At 46.1% G+C, this 24,348-nt stretch overlaps 1 protein-coding gene across 2 annotated transcripts in view; it reads right to left on the bottom strand.

The window, feature by feature from the left end:
• Positions 1-22,824, bottom strand: part of pcdh19 (protocadherin 19) — a 54,185-nt gene extending 31,361 nt beyond the window's left edge. The window contains exons 1-2 of one of the 2 annotated variants that reach the window (XM_053429544.1): positions 19,528-22,824; positions 16,642-16,987 (exon numbers count right to left, since the gene is read on the bottom strand). In XM_053429544.1, coding sequence (XP_053285519.1) covers positions 16,642-16,987; positions 19,528-21,674 — 2,493 coding nt within the window. In that variant the 5' untranslated portion in view covers positions 21,675-22,824. The remainder of the gene's footprint in view (positions 1-16,641; positions 16,988-19,527) is intronic. The other variant, XM_053429545.1, reaches the window with a different exon arrangement.
• Between the last annotated feature and the right edge of the window lie 1,524 nt (positions 22,825-24,348).

Below are 24,348 nucleotides of genomic sequence, written 5' to 3'. Positions count from 1 at the left end.
GGGATTTTCTTTAATTTGGATGTCAGACCGAAAAGTTTTCACCCTCCTATCATCCAAAAATCCGTTATCCGTGTGTGTGACGCCACAAGAGAGAGGTAGATGGGACTCTTTATGTTTTTTTGACAGACAAGAAAACAATGTGGGTAACATCTAATCCTGGAAGATTTGGTGTTGTCGAGGGGCCTCTGGGAATAAGCATTACAAACAAACAAGGTTTGAGCAGCCATTTAATTTTTCTAAGAGAATTACTCGATAGCATTTCCCCTCTTTGCTCGTGCCCTATATTAGCCCGTGTAGAGGGGGAAGAGGGGCACGCTAAATTAGCGCACACGGAAATTCCCAAAGGTTTTCTCCCACCTCCCCTGGGCCGGGCCTTAAAAATAAACATTCAGAAACACTGCAGATTATGTAAACACATTTCCCCCTTTAAACGCTTGCATGAGAGCAGTGACTGAATAAACAGCATTACTTTTTTGAAATCAGTAAACTTAATTTTTTTTTTATTTATTTAACCCAGTGACTTGGACGGCAGGACGCGGGAGACGTGTGAGTCTGTGAGGAGGAGAGCTGATTTGTTTGCACTCTACAACATGGTGGAGCGCGGCTCGGTACATTTTCTCTTAGCGGCTTAAAGGTGGCTGCCAGTCACGTCTGTGCAGCCGGAGTCTCTCTGTCTCCCTCACTTTCTCCCGCCCTCCTTGTTTTTTTCTCCCACAGACTGTGACAAGGCATCTTTCCAGACATTTTAGCCGGATGGAGATTTGCAGCAGTTCATTACAGACTGGGAGGCTCTGTGAGCGGATGCAGTCACTCGGAGATGGATTGAGTGGGTCTGTTTATTGACATGCCTTAATCTGACACTGGGTAAAGGGAATGAGTCACCGCCTCCAGACACACTACCACATCACAGCCACTCCAGCAAATAGGGCGGCAGCACCCAGATACGAGTGGAACTTCATCAGCGCTCATTAATCCAACTACCCCGGGCCACTCGCTCAAACAAACCGTGTTTACTCGGTGTGTTGGCTGGATGGAGGGGTGATGGAGCTTTTCAAAGGGCATGTGTGCAGGTGCTCAGATCCGCAACACACACACACACAAATGTGCATTCCCTCGGCACACACACACACACACACGTACAAACATGTTCTTCAGACTCCAGCTCATCAAAAACCCAACCGCCCGTCTCACCCACATCCACCTTAACACAATATCTGTGTCAACCAGCTGCTAAAACAAAGTTGATACACTTTGTTTGGCAAAACGGAGCCGGGGCCCCGAGCAGGGGTGAGCGATCGGGCTCGGTGCCAGGTTGCGTATCAGGGGAGTGGGCCTTTTATTAAACAGATGGGCAGATAAGATCTTTTAGTTTCACGTCACAGGGCCGCTGCTCCTATCGGTGACCAGGCTATGGGGTTACCGTTTTGATCCAGTTTACCAGCGTTTCAAATTTGGTCTTTCCAGGCAGCTGTCAGCGCCGGGATTGACAGCAGCGTATTAGCTGTTTGCACATCACCGCCGCATCTGTAAATCCGGCTTGTTAACAGGAGTGTGACAGGCTGCCATCGGGGCACGGGCAGAGCAAAACAACCTCCGACGCTAATGTTTGTTTCCCGTTACTGTGCTCTTTAGCACAGTGTCTCTGAGATGTGAAAATGTGCGACGCTTTTACTAAACATTTGTTAAATCTACTCCTCAGCAAAGAGAAGGAAGACGTATGAAACGTATTAACCAGCTACAAACAAGCCATAGGGACTAAAGACTGTGTGTGAGTCAGAAAGCGAATAACGACTGAAATGTACAGTGAAGCCCACGTGTGAAATACACACACACACACACACTCACACACACACACACACACACACACGTACAGTGGCAGTAGGGCAGAAAGTCGGAGAGGGGCCGGCTGTCGTCTCCATCAGGCACTGGGAGTCTAGCAGCTTGGGAGCGGAGCCAGTGGAGAGGAGGCCAGATGCAGCGGGCTTGACCCACTCATTCGTAAGGGGGGGGGGGGGGGGGGGGGGGGCTTCAGCGGCTGAAACACACAGGGATTAGCCACACTGCCTTCATTTAATTTAATTTGTATTAGGGCCATCTTTTGGGGCAAACATCGTTTTTCACCGCGGGGGGATATACAGGGTCATGGAAAACAGCAACAGACGGAGGAACTCTGCGTCCTTCCCCCCGCAGTGGATCCACAGGGGAAGGCATGGCGCTGTATTCTCAGACCTCAGGTACACACACACGTACACACACGTACACACACGTACACACACCCTCCAGCACACAGCTCGTTTCCCCCTAATTACGTCTATATTATGAAGTCCAATCTATCCGATTGAAACGCATCTCAGTCCCTGCATCCTCCTTCCCACAGCTTGATTTCCTGAAGTGAAGACCTTCAATCCTTTTGTTCTGCCACCATAAACAACATACAACGCAATTTACTGTGCTTATCGGAGCTCTGCTATGTGCACTTGTTGTGTCTGTGATTGTTTGTGTAGATGTGTGTTGCCCACTAAGCTCTTATCTACAAGAACATATCTCAGGGCTGGATGTTTATCTGCACTGATGCAGATTGGAGGAGTTGTCTTTGTCTCAGTGCAGTGGTACATAATATTATTTTATCTTTTGTTTTTTTCAGCATTTATTCCTCTTGAGCTGATGCAGTTTGATATCCTATGGTGGAGAAATCCTTTTAGTTACCCCCGGGCATCTAATGTGCTTTTAGTTGTAATCTGGGAATTTAATAAATGAAAAGGAGAAGAAAAAGCTGTACACAATCAAATACAACCCTTTGTATTCTGTGGAACATGACTTACACTATTAAGCGGAGGAGGAAAACAACTGCAGTGAGTGAGTACCCAACATGCCTGCTCACAATTTACAATAGCTCTGTGGAAAAAATATGGCTGCAATCAGCCATCGAGTCGGCCGTAGGCCTGTGGTCATATAAAAGCCTCCGTTCTGTTGGGTGCAGGTGACAAACGAAAGAAAGCTAATGCACCGTGCTCCGGGAAAAGTTGTTTTATTATAAACACACATCCCCCCAAAAAGAAGAGAAAAAAATTGCGAGCAGTAAAAGCGCTGCTTTGTCTCTGGTAGACAGAGTCGACTGTTCTGCTGGAGCCTGTTCAAGACTATCAGCTGCTCGCAGTCTTTTTTCTCCTCCTCTCCTCTCTCCCTCAGCCCCTATCAAAAGATGTTACTGTGTAAAATGTCAAAGAAAAAAGAGGCAAGAGAAGTAATCTCCGTCTCCTTTTTGATCGCAAGTGGAATAATTGGAAACCTCTTAGGCTCATTACACGAGTTGCCCGCCAGCCAAAAGACAGCTCCAACTGCCCCTCTTCATTCATGTCGGAGCTTTGAAAAATATTGCTTCCTCTAGTAACAACTCTTTATGAGATGCAATGACTAGAGGTCCTGGTACCTACATTAACGGGTAATCCCACAATGCCTTTGAAAATATATCTTTCAACTACCACTGTCAAACATCACTTCAGAGCAATGGGAAGGGAAACAGCAACAATCTGGCTCTGTAATAACGTCATTATGCATATTGCACGGCACTTCTCACCCTTGCTCTTTTTTTGACAATGCTGTTCCTCTCAATTACATTAGGCATTGCATACATGCAGCAAGTTCATTTGGATCCCTATTACTAACAGCCTGCTGCTCATTGTTATAACAACTATGCATGTAATTATTGTGACTCTAATTACTCTAACTGTATTACTCAAATTGCCCTTATTCTGGGTTTAGATCACCCGCACTGATGGTAGCCAAGACATGTCTATGAAGAATGGCACCAATGTCCCTTCAGATAAATCCCACATAATTAGCTGTGTGCCTTACAGGGCCTGTGTGATGGTAATAATTAGAGCTACTGTAGCAAAGGTCATGCAAAACAATTTAGCGAGGATGCAGGCTGCATGGGTAATGAGGATAAGGGGGGGAGGGACACGAGGAGGGGGGAGCTGGGATGAACATGGAGCCTCCTCTCCTCTCCCATCTCTCGGAGGCGGAGGGCAGACGGTTGTCTCCTCACTTCAACCAATGCTCTCTCAATAATAGAAAATGAAAAAACAATTTTAATAGCCAGCCGACTTGCAGCGAACAGCGTATGAATATATCCACGGATCAGACTGGAGGAAAGTGCCACAGGGTGGATCTGTGAACTGGCATCAGCAGAAATCCATTCCCTGCTCCTGAGGTGTGATCGTCGCCCGAATCCCCGTCTCATTCACGTGTTCATTAGCTCCAGTTCAATGTGCTTACTCTTGCCTGTAGTTATCGTTATTAATTGTGTGTTTGTGCATGAGAGAGATAAAGAGAGAGAGGGACATGGAGTGCTGCTCCACCCAAGTGCACAGGTTAATGAGCCGAGTCAAAAATGTTGACAACAAGGTAAACAAGCAGTCACACCGAGGTCCTTCTATTTCTGTAACTCCTCCCCCCCCCCCCCCGCCCCTCGAGGCCCGGCTCTCTCTGTAACTCCCAGGCTGCTCCTGAGCTGAGACCTCGAGGTTCACGGCCTGGATCCACAAGGAATTCACCAGCTCCCTCACCTCGCCACTATCACACCCCACGGTGAGATAAGCAGCAGCCTCACGCTCAAATATAGCATCTGAAACAACACTTATGCTTATGTGTGCTCGATCGGTGCCTATTCCCTCTTGCAACACTGACACCCCACCCCAACCAACTCCTAACAACACTTCATTAGCAGCGAATGACAAACAGCCTAAAACTTGTAGGATAATCCTTTTCTATAAACCATGTCATATATTTAAAAAAAAAAAATATTATAGAATTTTATAAATTTTCTTGGCCTTTGGCAGCTCATAGTTTAAAGACTTTTTCCGTGAAGCTTAAGAGGAATACTTTCCAACTTTCACTTTTCAGAACATAAGGTTTGAACCACTTATGTCAGAGCCAGGAAGAAATGAGCCGGTTACCTTAGCAGCTAGCCTCGCTCTAGCTATAGGTTAAATAAGTCCAATGTAACCTACATACCAGCAGCTGATAGGTAATAAACAAGGTATATTTATAAACCTGTAAAAAATCAAGTTGATAAATTGTGGTTTATGTGGCAGAGCCTATTTGTTTGTGTAGTAGGGATAAGAGAAGATTTCAATGTCCTTATATTTATGTACAAACAATGTTCTACTTGCTACTGCAATCACCCTGTGCCCTTGCAATGTACTTTATAAAAAATGTATATATTTGTATACATTTTTAATTGATATTTGATTGCCTTTTTATATTTTTGATTCTCTTGTTTACCTGATTCTGAGCTGGCTGTTGCTGTCACAAGTGAATTTTCATGGTTTTTGGATCAGTAGTTATTTCTTATCTTATCTTAACTTATCTTACCTCTGTTAATGAGGTTAAGTTTTCTTCCTTGTTTATTATATAAAGCTGGTGGAAGCATTCGGAGTGGGTCAGGGAAGCACAGGCAACATTTTTCAATAATAATTGATGGATCTTGTTGAAAAAAATTCGGCGTTGTTTAGAGAACTGATATTTGTGAGTGTGTGGAATTTGATGCAGATCCAAATAAAACTCTGGATCTAGTGAATTTAAATGTGGTTTTATAAGGAGACTGTTGGGAGGTAGTAGACTAATTAAAAAAAAAGATAATTGGGAAAACTTAGAAAAACCTGAGGTGATAATTAGTAAAGAACCCCAGGCACTAGACACTTGAATGGCTGCAATCAGTTAAAATATCAGTTTAAAAAAAAAAGCCTGAATCAAGCACTGCATCAGGATGTGATGTTGGACGTCTGATTCAGCTGCTTCCTTCTGTCAGATTTTACTTAATCGTGAAATTCGCTGGGGTGAGAGCAGAGGCATATGCTAAGATCCATATTCCTGCAAGGATTTAAAAACCGTAAATTGTGATTATCATTGATCTCAGTCGTCAGATGCCCTAATCCCTATGACTCATACCCACACCGGCCACGTCGGGCGACGATGAACTGTCCTCCCCCACATCTGAAGTCCCAAACAAGTGTTGAGGGAAGCAGTGATAAGCAGGTCCTTATCCTTTTAAAGACACTCCCGTAATCCAGCAGCGGTGGGAGGAGGGAGGGGGCTTCAGCTTTCAGGGACTTAGTCTGGATTATAGCTAGTCCTCCAAATTAAACCAAAAGTCAGCTTTCTGCAGTTGCTCATGCAAGCTGGCGACTGGCTTGTTACCAGCACTGCTAACAAGGCAAGCGACGGAGGTCTATAATTAGAAAAGATGCTCTCCCTCACGGGCCACAAGGCAAACAAATGCAGTTTACACGCTAGCACAACACGGTTTGATACCACCTAAACCTAAACTGCATATTTTCGGTTCTTCTCTGTCACCTCCTCTGAATGCACTCGAAATGTTTTCCGTGCTGTGTCGCTGACTTTTGCTGCCAACTAGCTTAGCCACCGACGAGCTGCTGAGCCAGGGCAAGGCCGCTCTGTCCCCACTGATGCTGCTTCCCACAGCAAAACAAGGCCAAATCTGGGGCTTAGAGGCTAAAATGATCATTACTGGGTCGTGAACAAATGAAAAGTCAGAACACCACTCCCATGACTGTGTCCCGCACCACCCCCCCATCACTCTTGGTATTCCGTTTGCCATCCTATCACACGCACGCACAAGGCAGGGGCAGCCACAAACATTTAGGATGGACGACATTTGGTTCTGATGATAAAAAGAAGGCAAAGCGGAAACCAGACTCTCTTTTGTTCTCTGGAAAATATAATTGAATCTGGAAAATATCTGTTTCTGTAACTTTGATTTTAAGAATATTGTCGGCATTTTGGGAATTTCAAGTATTTCCTTTTTTTGGCTGAGATATTGATGTATTGACTATAAAGCTGGATCGTCTGGAGGAAGCCTGGTGTGGCTCAGTCCAAATGTAAAAAAAATAAAGTACAAATCAGCATACCCTCTTGCAACATGTTTCATTAAGTGAGTAATTAAGTAACTCACTGCTCCCAGCCAAGTAATCCTCAAGTGGACACATCACAGTTATGTTACTCTCATAAAGAAATCAAATAACCACTTTTTCACGTCTAATAAAATATTTCTGCCCAGCCTAGACTGTTTCCACTCGTAGTTTAAAACTGTTGGAGATCACGTTGGGACGCTAACTGCTTCCCCTTGCTCTTGTTAAGTACTAAACATCACAGGGCAAAAAAAAATATCTCATCTAACACTCCTCAGGAAAGCAACTAGGTTAATTTCCCAAATGTCACATTTTCTCCTTTGGATCTTTTTTATGACTTTTATTGATAGCTTACAGAAAAAAGCTTGGAAGGAAGTTTTTTTTTAACTCGGCAGTGCATTCTTGTTCCCAGGTGTGAGCATACATGTCAATGCATTAGCTGTCCTCACAACCTGCTATAACGTTACAATACCCAAACTAGATAAGGCCCCTCCGTAGTGACCCCCCCCCCCCCCCCCCCCCAACGGAGCACTCAACCCCTGTTATTAAAGCACAAAGATTATGAGCTGTCCTCGACATGCGGGCCTCCCTCACCCAGCAGCCCCCACGCAACACTGGACTGGGAACAGCGCTCAGACATAGAACAGGTACAGAAGAGTAATTTTGAACCGGGGGGGGGGGGGGGGGGGTTACAGGAGAAAGTGCTGCACTCGGAGCAGTCAGACATAGGCCAAGTGCTTTTCAGTCATTAACTTGGCCGCCTGAGCTGTGGTATGTCAAACAGTGGACGTGAGGGGAAAGTCAAAACTGATGTCCCATTGGGCGGCACCGACCGAACCCCCGAATATTGTTTTCTGATGCCATGAGAGAAAACAAAGAGGCAGGTGGAGCCGTTATCAATTCCCTTAACATGGAAATCGTACCAATTATCTTTAGTTGTATTTTTATTCCTCCGCATTCAGCGCAGAGTACATATCTAATCTGTCTCCTGGAACACATTCTTGTCTTTCCAACATGACCTGGTATCACTCCGGTGAAGAGATGGTTCCCCGCCTCTCTCCGGGAAAGCAGATATGGACGTAAATAATATGCCTGGGACCTTTCTGAAAAGCCCTAATCCCAGCAAAACAAACCTGAGCGTAACAGGGCCACCTCGATTGCTTTCAGGAGAACTAGATAATCAAAATGCAAAACAGCCTTTGATAGAAAAATGAGCCGACTTCTAACAGCAAATCCTCTTCACCTAACATCAGCAAATTCTCTTTGCCGAACTTTTATTTGCATGCAGTGTTTGGGGTTTTTAATGTAATCACAGAGCACACGGTGCTCCGTCAATGAGCTATTCTGATTTATGTCAGCCTGAATCGGGCTGAATGCTCGGAGCTTTACAGACATCATGAATGAGAAAAGGAGCCACACACTGAACACATTAGGGGTCCCACCATCTCCGCAGACAGGGGCACAATGGGTAGGGGAGCGGAGATAAAGGAGGGTGAAAGCAGGGGTGAAAGAGTGGTTGACGCTGATCGGCCAGTGAAAAACGGGGGGAACGGGGGAAAAGAAAGGAAGAGGCCCAAGACGACGGCCACATAGGGCAGAGGGAACGTGAGGGCTCCGAGGGGCCTACACTCGGTCATAGCCCATTAGGCTGGCTGGGTGAAAATGCTACAGCTCATTACATGCTCTGCCTCTGTTCTGTGGATGAACAATGCACAATTACGCTACCCTGCTGCTCCTCCACCCCGACCGCTGCATGCCTCTGAGGCGGCCGATACTGCTGCTAGAGCGGCTCGCCTGCCAACAGCCCCGGCGCTCATCAAACATCCCATACACGGGCTTCCTAATGCAAATCCAGGTTTATGTCTTTGAAACAAAAGCACTGTATGAATTTGCCGAAATGAAAGGAGGGGAGGAGCAGGCAAAGGCTCCGGCACTGCCAGAGCAAACAACACTGAGTATAATGCAGCACTTGTGTGTGTGACACAATGATGTTTGCTCCTTTTAGTCGGCTGTGCCTTCCTTAGATTCTTCTTCTCTACAGTTTTAAAAATGGGAGAATTCTTTTGTTTCCAGCTCAATTAAGTTTCACTTGATGTTACAATTGCTGTTAAGCCAGGTACGGTGCAAACCTACAGGTCCAAATATAACCACAATTAAAACAGAGAAGTTTAAAGCAGATGACACCGAGAGGGCCGTGACAATATCTGCAATGCAGTGACTAACTAAGATCCCCCCCCCCCCCTGCAAATTGGTTCACTTCAAGTCATCCTCCTCCTCCACTCCACAATTATGCATGCAGGAGTTGACATTTAATCTGATGGGGGAAATGCTAACTAACATCCTCCTGCTTCGGCTTTGCGTTAGACACAAAAAAACAGGACACTTGGAAAGGTCATTCTTCCCTGGTGTCAGAGCCGGCTGCTTGGAAAAGTTTCCCATGCACAGAGAGTATTGTTAGGTTCCACTGAGTCCCTCCCCCCCATCCACTTCCCTGTCACTCAAAAACCACAGCATCAGCACTCGGGAGTGAAGCCCTGGGAACTCTCTTAACAATGTGGCGACATGTCTACTCACCAAACTAAATTATCCAGTGAAAATACAGAAAACAGAGTGAAGCTGACATCAACGGATTTTAATTAATACTTTTTCCCTCTCTGCACGTTGGGATGAAATTAATTTTTGTCTCATTTAAATCATCGCTGTCATTACTGGAGAATTTAAATAACTTTTTTTTTCTCACTTTGTTTACCTTCGTAAGTTAGTTTTTTATTTTTCCAGACAGGGAACATTTAATTTCCCCAAAGACTGATTATGAGTCCCTTGTTCTTGTTATTGGCGAGGAGAGACAAATCTATGTATATGTGTATTTATCAAGGCTTTATTACACTGCGTGTCAGCACACGTTATTCAATAAGTCAGAGTGACAGAGGTGGGCACATGCCTCTCGACAAACACTGAAGAGTATCGTGAGCTTCCAATGCAAACAGCTTCCACTCTTGGCCATTAGCAGTCTCAGGGTTTTGTGTTTCTTTTAAATATGTGGACTGACCTTTTCTCTTCTTCTATGTTAATGAAAATACAGGCATTTTCAGGAAAAGGCATTAATGAGAGCGGTGTTATTTTTTTAATATTCACTCTGGAGCCTTCCCTCGTCCTACGTTTTCTTATTTTCTCTGTTTCACTTGTTTCCCTGAACATTAAGGATTTGATGCACAAATTTTGCAAGAAATCGTGTGAACGGCTGCACATGAAATTCGGGTTAATTTCCAACTTTGTATTTCTTTGGGACTTGATGGTCCAGGGATTTCCATGGAACAAAACACAATGCGGCATATTTGTGTGTAAGGGTTTTGATTTGAGAAATAAAAGAACAACCCGGTGGGAAACTCATTTAAACGGGTAATTACTCGCTCGCCGGGTAACAAGGTTCATAATGACGTCCTCTTCTCCGGCGATGAACATCATCACTACGTCCATTTTCCTTCACTCCATTTAGCCTTCGCTCGTTTACGTCTGGACCCATCAACCCACAAGTTCAATGCCATTATTCCCCCTTTTTTGCATTCAGGTACTTGTCCATTAAACATTTTAACATAAATTGTGGGACGACTAATGCTATTATGTGACTACTTCTGGCTCCATGAAAAAAAAAAATCCCCTTCCTTTGATGCTTAATAGGTTTAAAAGAAAGATGATCGATAACGCCGATTAGCACTTTGCGTTTTTTTACTTTTTTTATTTGAATGTACTTTGTGTGCTTGTGTTGTAAACAGCGTTAAGTGTCTGTTTGCTGATGTCCTCCACGAGTTCAGCCATTTGACAATATCACCCTGGAATGTGGAGATTTAATACAGAGTCGGTGCAAAACTCAAACCACTCTCCTCTGCTAATGCAATTTACCATGTTCGCCGTTACATTGAAATAATCACAATATTTGCTTTTTCGGGGGGGAAGTTGCGCCAACAATAGAAGAGACATTATTGCTTTCCGTGGAGGTGGATTTGGCCCCTGCAATAAAAATCTCTCCGTCATCCTTACACCACCTTTTAGAGAGAAAAATAACACGTTTCAGGCGGCCGCGGCACAGGTTGAGGAAAATCATTGGCACTCTATAAATAGACCTCTCTCCCCTCGTCTCTGTCGCTCCTGGTTTTTTCTCGGCCTTGCCATTTCTCCACAGCGCTCCTCCGCCTGTTCGCCCCGCACCAGTCACATGTGGTTATGGACACATACGGTGACATGTGTACATCAGGCGGCGTCACTCATGTGTTTTGACTCTTAAGTTCTTTTGGCTGGGTGCTCTAATCCCGACGGGAGGCCTGGATGCTGGTGACTGGCTGCCCGGGGTTGTTATGTCATTTCATTGTACCTCGGCTACATCGAGAATGACGTGCCGGCGTGTCGCGGGTTGGGGTCAAGGCTATAAAAACCCATCCGAGTGTAAAACTAGCACGGGGTTGTGCATGAAGTGAAAACCATCTTGTTGAGTAATGCCACTAAATCAGCCCAGAGCTTCACCAGTTTCCCATGTAAAACACAATGGGGAGGAGCCGGCTGAGGAATGTTATAAGGGGGGGCGCTGAATACATCACTGTCCTGCTGATAATTTATTTCCGACAGACAACATTTTTTTTATTTCACCTTATAAGCAGTGACACTTGAAAAGCAGAGTATTTCTGAAGCCGCTGCCTTACAAATAACCTCTCTAAATAATTAGCAGGTTCGTCTGCCACTCAATCAGAGCGCAGCTGAAGCTTTTGTAGATGAAACAATTCCTTGTGAAATCCTCTGAGAGGAGGAGACTTTAAAGAAGGCTCCGTACGCCTCCTCTTTCAACACATGAAAATATAAATACTTTCAGATCAAGCAGGTATGTATACCTTCCCTTACGCCACAGTATCTGTATATCTCTGTTTTTTTCCCCACAATGAATAGTCACTGCCAAACTGTTCAGTGTTGAAGTAGCTCCTGTATATTTTATATTTGGCCTTTTAACCAGATATTGGTTCGGCTATATTGTTTATTATATGAAAATAGAATACGATTTTTTTGTCAATCTGTAAAAAGAGTTTCTTCCCTTGTTGTTAATAAGGGACTGGCTCCAAAAACGTTCAAGTTAAAATAACAGAGAAATTTGACTTTTTTTAAGACTTTCGATTACGTACTTCTTAAGTCCATATCATTATTATAAACTATAAATATGAGTATTATTTATTTCTATTCACTTTCTAAACTTCATTGAGAACTGAGCATAACGTAAAAATGAATATCGAGTGAGGGACCGAGTCTCCAGCTGCAGCGGGACAGTTTCACTTCCACTCTGTGCTTCACTGCTTTGCACGTTGTCCTCTCCCAGTTACACTTTCCACCAGCAGCTGACGTTCTTTCTGTCACTCCCAGTCCGTTCAAGTCAACAAACACACACGAGCTAAATGATTCGTCCAGATACAGTCTGTCTGTGAAGAGGAACTGAAACATAAAAGCTGGATCCCCACAGAAACTCCGTGCCAACAAAAAGTTGAGCAGCTGCGGACGTCTGGTGGAATATAATTTATTCAATCTACTGTAAGAACGGTCTGCACTGCTCCAAACTTTTTCATTAGCGCTCGAGCACTTAAATGACAGATGCTATTAGGGAAATATTATTAGAAGCATTTATAGCTCTCTCCGTATCTTAAACACCAGGGAATGATGATGATGATGACAATATCACAACAACATTAACAAAGCACTTTGAATGCAGGATCACAGTGTTGATTATCGAATGTGTGAGATTGTGTCGCTCATTCCTGCTGCTCTGAGATTCCTGAGTCGGTCGTAACGATGTAAATGATAATGTCACAGCCCATGCTTCAAATAAATGTGACACTCCATAGTAAGTATTGTGGCTGCATTTGTGTATTCATGAGTGCATGTGTGTGCAATTTCAACAGATGTGTAGTGTGCGCTGACAGCATGACATGTACTTTGCATGCTCAATAGGACACGTCTGGATGCTCCCATGCATATTGCCCTGATGTGAAGTGATAGCGAGGGATGTGCAGCCACTCCCTGGTGTGTCTCTCTCCTACATCCACATCAAAACATCTTCTTCTCTAACAGGGAGGAGCAGCGAGGCCGGTGCACCGAGAGGCCTCCTCACTCGTGTGGCTTGATTTTTCATTTTCTCATTCAAGACGCTTTGATTGGCTGTGAGAGCCGAACAAACAAACACAGATATACGTGCGCCCGAGCCCGACCCCGTGGCGCGCACTTCGACTCGGTATCACAGGGACTTGTGTAGCCGCAGTATCTTCAAGGAAGCAGTGCAGAGAGAATCCGGGAGGACGACTGCATCAATTATCAATTAACTCCACTTGTCAAGCGCATACTCCTCGCTGCATACTGAACACTGAACCTTCTCCAGTGTGCAGTGCAAAGTCCTCTACCTCTTTTTTATCCTAATTCATTCATCACCTTGTTTCTGACTCATTTATCACCTTTTTCTGATTCATTCACCGCAGCGTGAAAAGACAAAATATGCAATCTGCCCGAATGAGCCTAATCAATACAGTAAGATAAGTTCTTTTTTCTGCTCTGCTCATTATCTGGAATCACAGGTGTGAGAAGCCTAAGTGCACATTACAAATTCAAAAACAGATTCTAGCCAAAGGCCATTCCTTTACTGTATAATTGTTTCCCCCGACCAAGTGATTCACGATAATTAAGCTGTGGAAGACAGCTCTATTCTCCTGTGAGCGTTCATATTAGTGCTACCACGGGCAGGTCTAACAAACATCTCACAGCTGATGCGTCCCGAAACAATGGACAGCCATGTTCGGGGGGGAGGTATATACGGGTGCACGTTCTCACAAGGGAGAATACAATACACACAATGCAATTGCAGGTATGAGGCCTTCGGGGAGACCTGTCACTGTTATCTTGGCCGAGTCTGCTGTGTGTGTGTGTGTGTGTGTGTGTCTGTGTCTGTGTGTGTGTGTGTGTGTTTGTGTGTTCCACGGTGCTTTGTCTGAAGCAGGAAAAGCTTGACTCCAGCTGCTCGTACATAAGCAGGAAGCTCGCTGCCCCACATAAACTAACAATGGAGGAGAACTTTGCATCGATTATAAACATAAATTACAAAATGGTCACAAGCCCATATCCTCTTTCCCTCCATTAGCTCACCAAATCTGACCCCCTATCCACATTCTGATGGCGGTGATAATTCTAAACTGCACATTTGGATAAATAAACAAACAGGGAGACATCATCGTGCCCTGGTGTAAAAAACAAAACAGCTCTTCCGCTGAGGATAAATGAATCATGGATAATTACGAGGTTGGCCTCAGGATGAAAACACAATTTTTGGGACAAAGCTGCCTCAGTAATCACAACAGTGCAGCCACTTGTGTGTCCTAGCCAGTCAATGGAGTATGGGTTGAGGACTTGTGGAGTCAAGTGGTTTCAAGCCTAAGCTTGCTCATTGTAACAAAAGCAATTATCAGTCATTCCACCGCTGTTTGTTTGTGCTATAAATGGTATTGTAATTATACTGACAACATTTGCCAGTTAAGAGCAACGTTTGAATATACTGTAGAGCTTGTCTCTCTTGCAAATGTCACAATGGGGAGGACAGCAAACGATGACAACCATCGACTGGCTGAAGGTGGAGGGTGTTCCGTGGCTCCCGCTACTTCTCTCTCACTTCCTCGCCTTCTCACTCACTTACTTTCTCGCTCACACGCTCTCTTCTCAGTCCAGGGAAAAAAATGCAAAGGCCGGGTCAAAGAGATGTTTGTCAACATCGTGTGTAAGGCGGAGAGCGATGGAGGCTGCATGCTAAACAGGCCCGGCCTCTATCAAACCAATCAAGTGCCTCTAAGAAAATGAGAAAACGTAGCCGGGGCTCAGGCACCTGGCACCGAGACTCACTCGCCCTCGCTCACATCTTCCCTGCTTATCTCTCGATCTGCCCTCACACAGCTCCATCAAGACAACTCCTGGCTCTGCATATGGAATCATCAGAGTCAATCTTCAACCCGATTTGTCTCCCTCTCCGCTTTATCATGAGCTGAAACAAATAAAGGGCCCTCGTAATCCTGCGGCAAATGTGCTTTTATTGGATGGTTAAGCCACAGAGACAGGATGCTGCTCTGGCTTTTTTTTACAAAGGTGCTTGATTTCCTTCTGGAGCCAGACCCACATTTTATTTTTCTTTGGCAGAGCAAAAGGGTGGTGGCGACCCGCATAGCACCACCTACCAGCAAATGCAATCACAGCATAAAGGTTCCCTGCATGCACCGGCCGAATCCCCTACCTCTGCCTTCCACCGGCCGGATAACAGCACCAGACAGCCCCCCGACAACATTTCTCATTCTTTCCACCTGCGTTACTCACCCACACACTCAGTCGGAACCAGCTCAGACAGGCCCAGTAAATCAGCATGCCTGTAAGTAGGCCTCATTGACCCCTCAGGATCCACCGGTGCCTGGATCTCTCTGGATCATCCAGTCAATACATCAATATCCATCTTGTGTTCCTTGTTTTAAGACCCCGCTCCCAACCCCGCACCCCCACCCGCTCCTCACTGAATGTCAAGCGGAGATTGGAGTCATCAATTACAAGTGTGCGCGCGTCCGTGTGTGTGTGTCCATGGAGCTTATTTGCTGCCGTCGATGGGAGCAAGCGTGATACACATTCGTAAATAAACACACGCGCACACACACACACACACAAATACCGATGCACATTTTTCTCTTGCACTCACACAAACATAAATGTCCCTCCCTCCCCTGGGATCGAGGAGAAGTGGGTCACGGAGAGAGAGAGAGAGAGAGAGAGAGGGGAAGGTTGCCCAAAGAATCCAATAGACCAGTTCATACACACAAAAATCTATAAACTAAAGATCAACTTGTCGGCATACACTCTGTCAGCTTGAATAGTTTTTTGGAGTCAGACCTTCACTGCTCTGCTGGAGCCGTGCATGGTATGTCAGGGTAATTCAATGTGTCGGTGCAGAGCGGCCATGCGGCCACGCTGCAGCCAAATGGACGACACACAGATAGAGCATTTAAGCAATGAGTCTTTTTTTTCTGCTAGCACCTGACATGACGTGTGGTGGTGGAGCAGATCAGTTGGGTCAATACACCTGGCAGGTGCTCAGACTTGTCTTCTACAATAGCTCAGCTCACACAATAGAGAAAGTAAACACATGGAGTAGGGAGAGGCCAAATAATCCACTTTGTCAGGCCTCCAAATAAATTCTGCTTGGCAAAGCGCTCTCACTCGCAGGTCGGCCTCAGTGTCTCTGCACCTGGAAACGCCTCGAAGGATTCTGCTCGGACTGACAACGTCACGAGCTCCACTCGAAATCGCTCGGCTCTCAATCAGTAACAGTCAGGCGTCTCTCAGCGACACTATGATCTGTGGTGTGATGGAATGCTAAATGTCACTAGACCTTGAGATGTGTTGAAAGGTGGCGTGCACCATCTTTACAACTCATGCTGAAGATTCAGCACCATTAAGCAGACCTATTATTCATAAGTAATGAAAGGGAAACCTAACAAAGATGGTTATTTCTTGTCTTTGATTAAACCTCACATTAAGTCACATAACTCTTATAATCATATAAATCTTAGCACCCCCTCCCCCCTCCCCTTATTTTCTAACCCGTACACCGAGGGCTGCCCAGCCGAGGATTTAGTACAGAGCACAGGGGAGTGTATCTCACCTCTGGCAGTGGCATGCCGTTGATGATGAGGTCTGGCTGTTGGTGGCTCTGCCCAGTGAACGGGTGCTGATAGCCATGGTTGGGCGCTGCATTGCGTGAGTTCTGGTTCTCCACGTTGAGGAAGGTGCTCTCGGAGCGCCTGCAGCCCAGCGGCAGGCTCTGCTGGTGGTAGTCGAAGTAGTTGAGCGAGGAGGTGAGAGACGAGCAACTCACCACATTCATCTTGTCTGTCTCCTCGACGTCTCGTGGCACCAGGCGGATGTCGTTCTTGCTCAGCTTCTTCTTCTTGCTGGACTTCTTCTGGCTGCCATATGAGTACTCTGCCACCCTGCGCAAGTAGAAGAAACTGAACAGACTCAATAAAGCAGTGCTCTGCCTTCCCCTCCCCTGTCCACACGGTCAAAAGGCCTGCCCGCCATGCCAGCTAGGGCACTGCTCAACCATGGGGTGCCAGACAGAGGCGCATTGCCCGTGTCCAGGGGTGGAACAGCACACTAAGGTCACTCCCCCACTCTCAGCTTGCGATGGAGCCGTCATCCCTTATTTGTTTGCATTTGCATGCTCAACACACGACAAGACACGAACAGGCAGACAAAATGCAAACATGCCAAAACCACAGAAGCAAAGCAAAAGGACACACTGGTACTCAGCAGCACTACCGGTATATGCAATCACATTCAAAGCACACAGCCCACACTAATTCCATTTTTTCTTTCATTACCAAGCAGGCCTACTTGCAAAGGGAAGTGCAGGAGAGCTGCAGATTCAAATTCATTTAGCTGTTCTCAGTGGCTGCTGCAAACTTGATATGAGTATTTTGACTTTAATAAGAGCAAATGAGCAGCAGAGCCACGTTTTATCAAAGGAGCCTGAGACTGGGGGAAATATCCATTATTCGCAGAGCCTTGCAGTTTTCCACAGGACAACAGATGCTATGTGCTTTATTGTGATGACTAACCACAATCTTCAATAGACATATTCCATATAATTTGTGATGTTGTTAATGATCTGCATACTTCAAACTCTGTAAGAGTCCATTTTCATCCCCAAGGGCTTCCAGCATATGGCTTATTTCCTGCTAATGCTCAGAAGGAAACTATAGTTACCCATGAAATTGCAATATCTGAAATGTGTCTGTTTTCTCTCTTGTCTTGTCTGGAAGCTCTGTGCTCCACCAACCCCCACTGGCCTCTGTGCCTCACTAAAATGCAGCTCTAATCCTCTGTCGCTTCTAAAATCACACTGGCTAAGGAGCACCATTGTAGTTTGTCTTTTTCATTTTTCTTTTAGATTGCATCTTGAAAACAGCTCCCGCCCCCATTCGGCTCCCCCTTGATTCAGAGGAAGGAAAATGGGCAGCTGCAAGTGCGGAAAATACTCAATTTCTTTTCCATTTATCATTGGAGCACGTTGTCTCTCTACTTTGTGCCCAAATTGAAAATTGGGAGGGGGAAATCTTCAGAGTCAGACAGATTGACAGAGGACAAGCAATAAATTGGAGATAACTGCTCCTCGTATTCGAGGTGGTGACTGAGAAGCAGAACACAGCAGTGCTGATTAAAGCACCCAGCAGGCAGAGCGGCTCACACTAGGAGAGTAAAGTTCTGAGAGCAGTTTTGAATTTTGAATTTGTTGTTGTCGTTATCACTGTTTCTTCTCAAGAAAAAAACACGTATAAAAGACTTTAAAAAAAATATATGATAAAATGGCTGTTTTGATGAAGATGTGAGCACACTGGTTTCCCATTCTATCAAATCAGGCTTCAATAACAAGACATATAGGGTGGTATGTATAGGCTGAGGAGAGATGTCAGGTCCCACTGTTTATAATCTAAAGGGGATGGTTCCTCTTAACCCAGAGCAGAATTTATTTCCATTTCCAAGCTCTGTAATTAAGAAAATGTGAAAATCTGGGATTATTCAAAACAAATATTATTACTGGGGAATTACTCCTTGTAAGTCTTCTATTCATACTGAGTAATATTGGGGAAGTTTTAGAAAATGTGATTCACCAGTACATGTTGAAAAATGGCCCAACATAACTTCAAATCAACAAAATTAGGTCTGGAGCAAAATATGATTATAGCTTCAGGTTAAATCTCAAATCCAATCTATATGTAAATTCATAGTGGTGATGTGGCACAGGGAAATCAAAGCCAGGGCTGATGTTCAGATTAATGAACAAAACAGACGTGCAAAGGTCCGGGATTATAATAATCTGCAAAAAAAAGGCTAAATAGTGAATGACGGTGATGTGACCTTACATGAATTTATAAAACAAAAAAAATGCAATTAACTCTTTTATTATCTATATTATCCCAATCTTATTATAATCTTATCATTCCAAGACAGAGGTAGATGTGACTGATCCCGGATGATTGTCCATGATCACACTAGATTAAAGCTGATAACAGGCAATCAGCCATGGTGGACGTTAAATAATAAATGTCTGGGACTGCTATTGAACCGGTGGGACGCTAATTGTCCGGCAACACACCAGCAAATTGAACATGACAGTTGAACCGTCATATTTATGAGTCAATTGGTTACAATGGAAGGATTAAATCAATCAATCCCGTTTTCCTAACGCGGAACAGTGGGCCTCGGTAGAACGTGTCTGATCTAAAGCAGGGGGGGGGGGGGGGGGGGGTATTTAGGTCTGTTTCACTCTCAGCTGCCGAAAAAAAAAAAATCTGCAGTCCTCACAGTCAGGCCTCTGCATGCTGCATGACAAAAAGCAATGCACTGACACCTCGCCGGTTTTACGCACAATCACGGTCACAAGCACCACGGTCTGTTTCTCTCTCTCTGTCTCTCTCTCTCACACACACAGACACACACAAACACACACACACACACACACACACACAAAAGAGTCGGTCAGTACCTGCAGTTGTACGTCCGGATCTCCTTGTTATCCCGCTTGCACTTCACCGCCACGAATATCATGGTGACAAACAGGATGGCAGCGATGGAGCCCAGAGCGATGATGAAGATGAGGGACAGGTTGACCGGTCCAATGGGCTCCTGTGCGTTCAGGTCTGGCGAGAGGTACACCACGATGTAGGCCGAGGCGGAGAGGGAGGGCTTGCCGTGGTCCCTCGCCACCACCGTGATCTCGTAGTTGGACTTGGCGTTTTCCCCGAACATCTTGGTGGAGCGCACCTCGCCGTTCACCTGGTCGATCTCGAAGAAAGCCCGGTCCCCCTCCGAGATGGTGTAGGTCAGCCGCCCGTTCTCCCCCTCGTCGTAGTCGTCTGCTTTCACCTGGGTGACCATGTAGCCCACCCCGGCGTTTCTGGGGATGGAGACCTCCGCTGTGCCGTTGACCAGAGGGGGGTTTGTCATCACGGGTGTGTTGTCGTTGACATCCAGCACCACAATACGCACCGTGGCGTTGCTTGACAAAGAGGGGTTGCCATTGTCCCTGGCCAAAACTTTGAAATCAAAAGTCCTGGTGTACTCATGGTCGAAGGATCTCATGGAGTAAATGCGGCCTGATGGGTTTATGCTGACATATGTGTTTACATCCATGTGCTTAATCTCACCGGGGACTATGGAGTATGAAACTGTGCCGTTCATCCCCAGGTCCGGGTCTTCTGCTGACACGGCGAGCAGACATGAACCAGGGAGGTTGTTTTCCATCACCATTTCCTGATAGTGAGGCTTGAGGAAGTGGGGAGGGTTGTCATTTTCATCCGTGACTTTGACTACCAGGGATTTCGTGGCGCGTAGAGGAGGGGTGCCACTGTCCTCGGCCTGGATGGTCAGGTTGTATGTGTCCTTTTGTTCCCTGTCCAGTCGGCCATCCACCAGGATCGTGGAGAAGCTTTCATATTCTTGCAGTCGGAACGGCACGTTGCCCTGAAGCCTGCACTGCACTTTTCCATTTGCCCCAGAATCCTTATCTGACACCCTCACCAGCGCGATGACATATCCACGCTGTGCGTTCTCGCTAACTTCCACCATCTCGGTGTTCAGTGAGAGCAAATTGATGACAGGCGGGTTATCGTTGGTATCCATCACGTTCACTGTGACTTTGCAGTGGGCTGGGATGGAGTTGGGACCTAAATCTTTGGCCTGAATGTCAATCTCGTATATCTGCGATGCCTCGTAATCCAAAATGCCGTTGACCGTGATGATCCCCGTTCTGGGGTCAATTTTAAACGCGTCCCTCGTCTTCTCTGTGACATAACTGTTGAAGGTGTACACGATCTCTCCATTAGGGCCCTCGTCAGGATCCGTCGCGTTCAAGTCTATCACTAATGTGTTGATGGGGGAATTCTCCATCACATTAACAGTGTACACTGACTCGTCAAAAACAGGGTTGTTGTCATTAGAATCCATTACCTTGATGTTTAACTGGACCGCGCCTATCTTAGGAGGGTCTCCTCCATCTTCTGCGCTGATTTCATACTGGTAGTGTGCCTGTGTCTCCCTGTCTAATGATTTCTGCACGACAAGCTCAGCTATTTTGGAGCCGTCCCCTCTGGTCTTTATTTCCAGTCCGAACAGCTCATTCGGGGTGATGGAATATGATTGCACTCCGAAGATCCCCGAGTCCGGATCACTTGCCCCCTCTAGGGGAAACCTCGTACCAGGGGAGGCGTTCTCAGAAATCTCAATGTCAATGTGGCTCGTCGGGAATCTGGGCGCGTTGTCGTTCAAATCCTCAATTTCAACTTTGATGACACAGATCTCCATGGAGTTTGACATCACTTCTAGGGAAATGACACACTTTGGGTTCTGTCGACAAACTACGTCCCGGTCTATTTTCATTTGGGTTGTAAGGATTCCGGCTGGACTCAGTTCCACCCATCGCGGCTCTGAATTGGAAATAACCCTCAAGTACGGGGGCTGCGGTGCAATCTGAAATCCTTGCTTTAGCGCGTCCTTTGTCACGTTTCCAATCACTGACCCGGGCTTCATCTCCTCGTTTATTCCATACTTCAGGTTGATGACCGCCTCGGCCCCGACCCAAAGTAAAACGAACACGGCGATTGATTGAATTAAATCCATCTCCTTGGTTTGCATTGTACCTGTTGATCTTTCTTTTCTCTCTGCCTAATAATAAAAAAAACAATAAAAAAAATCTTGATGTTTACGCACAAAGAATGCTCGTCAGAGAAAACAGCAAAAAATGTTCCAAATGATTCATCTCATTGAAACGTCCTCAGAAGTGTTTGGTCGACGAGTGGCTCTCGTGTGCGCCAATTAAATCATGATGTGGAAGCTTTAATTCTAACAAGTGCCTCAGCTTATTTCACTCTTCTCAGGCGGAGCACATCCTCCGGTCTACTGCAGCGGGCGAAACATTGGGGACGACGGATGTGTGAGAACATGCTGAATCCTCTCACAACACTGATTTCACCGTGTAAATCCGTGCAACTCTTATCAAGCGGCAAACTGCTCTTACGCACGACTCGCGTGGCAAACTGTCCATTTTCGAGTGGCCTGAAAATGAAGGGGAATTAAATCTAACTGCATGGACGCAAAATGAAAAAATTCTTGCAAGTCCACACACCAAAAAAAAAATATACACAAATCTCCCCTGCAGATGCTGAGGTTGAAAAGTCCGTGTTAAATTCTCCGCCTTCGTGCCAGCAGATATTTAAGTCGCATTCTGGATGAACATCTTGCTCTGTGCGTAATGTTCACAGGCACTGGGGGGATCTCCTCCTCGGACGGCAGCTAGAGGCTTTCAAGCGGCTCATCGGATGTGAGAGGAGAACAACAAAAAAAATCTAAAAGGCTCTGCAGTCAGAAAATTATTCAACAGCTCAAGTCCGGATATCTCTGCGTAAAAGGAGAGGTCTGCCGCTGCGGGAGTATCTGATGGAAATCACTGAAGTCCCGATTACCTTTTTTATTTCCAGCAGATTTAGTCTTGAGGCTTTTACTTACTAAGTAATCTCCTCGTATCTCACTTGGAAAAGACAGCAAACGTCCTGGTAATTAGTCCGTGCAACACGCACACACACAAAAAAAAACAAAAATCCAATGGAAATGTTGCCAAAAGCCAGCGGGAGGAGAAGGATGCAGGAGCCTCCGTGTATATACAAAACGATGGGCTCTCGCGATGGGCTGCAGCAGAGGGGAAGGAGCCTGTATCCAGCCTGGGTAAAAAGCGAAATCTCCACTCGCTGCCTGTGTAGTTGACTCCGACGAGCGCTCCTCTCGCTGCACTGGTGCACACTGGAGGACGCGCGGCTCCGAGGCGAGCGCTCAGTCTCAGGACCCGCAATCCCCGCAGCCAATCAGGGGTTACACGGGAGGGCCGGAGCTGCTGGTGGGTGGGGCGACGCGCAGCACACAGACACACGGGCCAACTACCTGTTCCCCCTGCAGATGGACGACTCCTCGGGCAATTACTGCGTTACAAGTTGAAACACGAGGCTCTGCAGTTTGATGGTCGTTAGAGGTAAAGAAGGAGAAGGAGGTCTGGGGGAGGGCACCCATGGGTGTGTTTGAGAGGGTTCCCAGCAGTGCCGCAGAGGGGGGGGGGAGAAGATTAATTTCTCCCCCAGCAGACGCAGACGCAGAGCGGATAGATGCTAAGCATAACTTTTCACCTATGTCCCCCTTGTTTTCTCTTCTGCAGCGGTGGCCAATTATATATAACAAGTGACACGCACACACATCTCCTCACCGGGGACCCTCCATGGTGTTATCTCATATATATCTATGGAGCTGTTTCATCCTCAGTGGCATGGCACCGTTTGGTGGAGCCCCCGTGCCAAAGCGGTTAGCATCAAACCGAACAGCACCTCCTCTTAAAGGCAAGTGATGGGGCCCGTTGCAACTGTGAGCATTCTGTTGCATCAGAACAAACCGTGGCTCTCCGGCCTTTAATGTGCACGTTGTGAACTTGGACCGCGTCAGGCCCCCTGGTGAGAGTATTCCCAACACTGCAAACATCTTACATTATGGTTTCCGTGTAGCAGCATGCTGGGCGGAAATCTTCACATTGGCAAAAATCAATACATCATCACCCACGTTTTTATTCGCTGTCAGGAAAAGAAAAAAATAAAAATCCGAAAGGTTTAGAAATCTGAACAATTTCACATCATATCCCTTAAAACGACTACACGACTACAGAAGGTTTATTAATTGCTTTCAGTTTATTTAAGGTCGCAGCCAATCAGCATTTCTGGATGAACACGTCACTGGCGGATGTCGGCCAATAAATGCACAGTGTTGAGGAATAATTAATCCTACGAACATTAATAATCTGCCTTCAGTGCACCGAGGTGCTGTGTGTTTGTCAGCGGCAGAGTCCGTGTGTGTGAAGGGTTCATGATGAGGTGGGTGGACTGTGACCTCCGCGCCGTCGCTGATCCTCACGAGGAAAACCGCCACAAACAAATCAATTAGGAGATGTTATTCAGTGCGTCCTTTCTCCCGGGTCCGCGTGTAATTCACAGCGACGCGGCCTCTGTGATGGGAACAATCCACCGCAGTGACATGTCAGCCAACACGAGCAGGAGCAGCCTCCGTGCCAATGGAAATAAAAGGAGGGATGAAAAGGATGTGAAGTTCCTCTAGTAACCCCGCGCGTATTAGAGCCTCTCATCTTGCATCCTCACTTTAATCTCACTCTTCTGATCCAGACACACACACACAGACGCACACACACACACACACACACACACACACACACACACACACACACACACACGCGCACACACACACACACACACACACACAG

The sequence above is a fragment of the Pleuronectes platessa genome, chromosome 8, assembly GCF_947347685.1.
Source record: "Pleuronectes platessa chromosome 8, fPlePla1.1, whole genome shotgun sequence".
NCBI lineage: Eukaryota > Metazoa > Chordata > Actinopteri > Pleuronectiformes > Pleuronectidae > Pleuronectes > Pleuronectes platessa.
Note: the sequence above shows the minus strand (reverse complement) of the source record. Positions and strands in the feature narration are given on the sequence as shown.